Source organism: Tupaia chinensis, unplaced genomic scaffold (assembly GCF_000334495.1).
Source record: "Tupaia chinensis unplaced genomic scaffold, TupChi_1.0 Scaffold143651_1, whole genome shotgun sequence".
NCBI lineage: Eukaryota > Metazoa > Chordata > Mammalia > Scandentia > Tupaiidae > Tupaia > Tupaia belangeri.
In genome coordinates this window covers 1,582,042-1,583,699 of record NW_006203500.1, presented here as the reverse complement: position 1 = coordinate 1,583,699, position 1,658 = coordinate 1,582,042, and the positions used below count along the sequence as shown (strand labels likewise).

General features: G+C 67.0%; 1 protein-coding gene across 1 annotated transcript in view; it reads right to left on the bottom strand.

Moving 5' to 3' along the window:
* CELSR1 (cadherin EGF LAG seven-pass G-type receptor 1) overlaps window positions 1–1,656 on the bottom strand; it is a gene marked incomplete at its 5' end in the record, with an annotated part of 155,990 nt that extends 154,334 nt beyond the window's left edge. The window contains 1 exon segment of the mRNA XM_006164654.3: window positions 37–1,656. Coding sequence (XP_006164716.1) covers window positions 37–1,656 — 1,620 coding nt within the window.
* Window positions 1,657–1,658: the final 2 nt, after the last annotated feature.

The window sequence follows — 1,658 nt, the reverse complement described above, 5'->3', positions numbered from 1 at the left end:
CCGGGGGGTGTGGGCATCGGGGACGTTGATGAAGACCGGGGCGGTGTGTGAGCGCGTGCCGTCGGAGGCGGTCACCGCCAGCACGTACTGCCGCTCCTGCTTGTAGTCCAGGGGCAGTGCCAGGGTGATGAGGCCGCCGCCGCTCTGGCTGCTCAGGGCAAAGCGATTCCGGGTGTTGCCGCCAGTGAGCTGGTAGGTGATCACGCTGTTGGCGTCACGGTCCCGGGCCTGCAGGGTCAGCACGCTGCTCCCCACAGCAGCGTCCTCGTTCAGACGGAGCTCGTACGTGGGCTGCGTGAACACCGGGTCGTTGTCATTGGTGTCCAGGACTGTGATGGACACACTGGCCGAGGAGCTCATGGGGGGCGAGCCGTGGTCCACCGCCTCCACCCCGAAGCTGTAGTGCTCCAGCGTCTCCCGGTCCAGCTCGGCACACACGGTGATCCACCCCGAGCTGTTGTGGATCTGGAAGGGGAAGTCGGGTGTGGAGGCCAGGGCCTCAGGCCCAGCGCCCCTCGGCGCAGAGGAGACCACGTCCACCAGGCGGTAGTGCAGGCGGGCGTTCTCCCCTGCGTCTGCATCCACGGCCTGAATGTGCAGCACCGAGTGGCCCAGGGGCACGTTCTCCAGCACGGCGGCCTGGAAGGGGCTGCTGACGAAGATGGGTGCGTTGTCATTGACGTCCAGCACCTGCACGGACACCAGCCCCGAGGAGTTGATGAGCGGAGGCCGGCCGCTGTCCTGGGCCTTGATGCGCAGCGTGTACTCACGGATGGCCTCGAAGTCCAGCGGGTTGATCACGTCCAGGCTCCCGCTCAGTGAGTGCAGGTAGAACTGGCCCTTCAGGTTCCCGCTGACGATGCTGTAGTGCACCGCGGCGTTCTGGCCCTGGTCCCGGTCGGTGGCCTGCACACGCAGCACAGGTGTGTTGACAGCCACATCCTCACGCACCTCCACCACATAACGCTTCTCGCTGAACTGGGGGTAGTTGTCATTCTCATCCTCCACAGCGATGTGCACAGTGGCCGTGGCGCTGCGCGGGCCCGGGTTGCGGCCCTGGTCGTTGGCCTCCACGAGCAGCTGGTATTCGGCCGCCTCCTCTCGGTCCAGCACGGCCCTGGTGCGCACCACGCCTGAGCGCGAGTCGATCTCGAAGACGCCGCCCGCGCCCTGCAGCAGGCGGTAGCGCATGTTGGCGTTGGAGGGCGCGTCGCCGTCCGTGGCGCGGATGGTCAGCACCTCGTAGCCCACCTCCAGGTTCTCGCGCAGACGTTCACGATATTCGGACTGCTCGAAAACAGGGCTATGGTCGTTGGTGTCACTGACTGTGACGGTGAGGTAGGTGGCGGCCGAGCGCCGAGGCGAGCCGTGGTCCACGGCGCTCACCTTGAGCACGTGCGTGTCCTTGGTCTCGCGGTCCAGCGCTTGGGCCGTGCTCACGGCGCCAGTGGCGGAGTCGATGAGAAAGTAGCCTTTGGAGCGCTCATCGAACAGCGCCTCCATCTGGTAGCTCAGGCGCCCGGCCTCACCCTCGTCGGGGTCGTGCGCACGTAACTCGATGACCGCGGTGCCCGCGGGCTCGTTCTCTGGCACTGACACCTGGTAGCTGGGCAGCGGGAACTGCGGGCTGGTGCTGCCGCCGACGCCCCGTCGGGCCC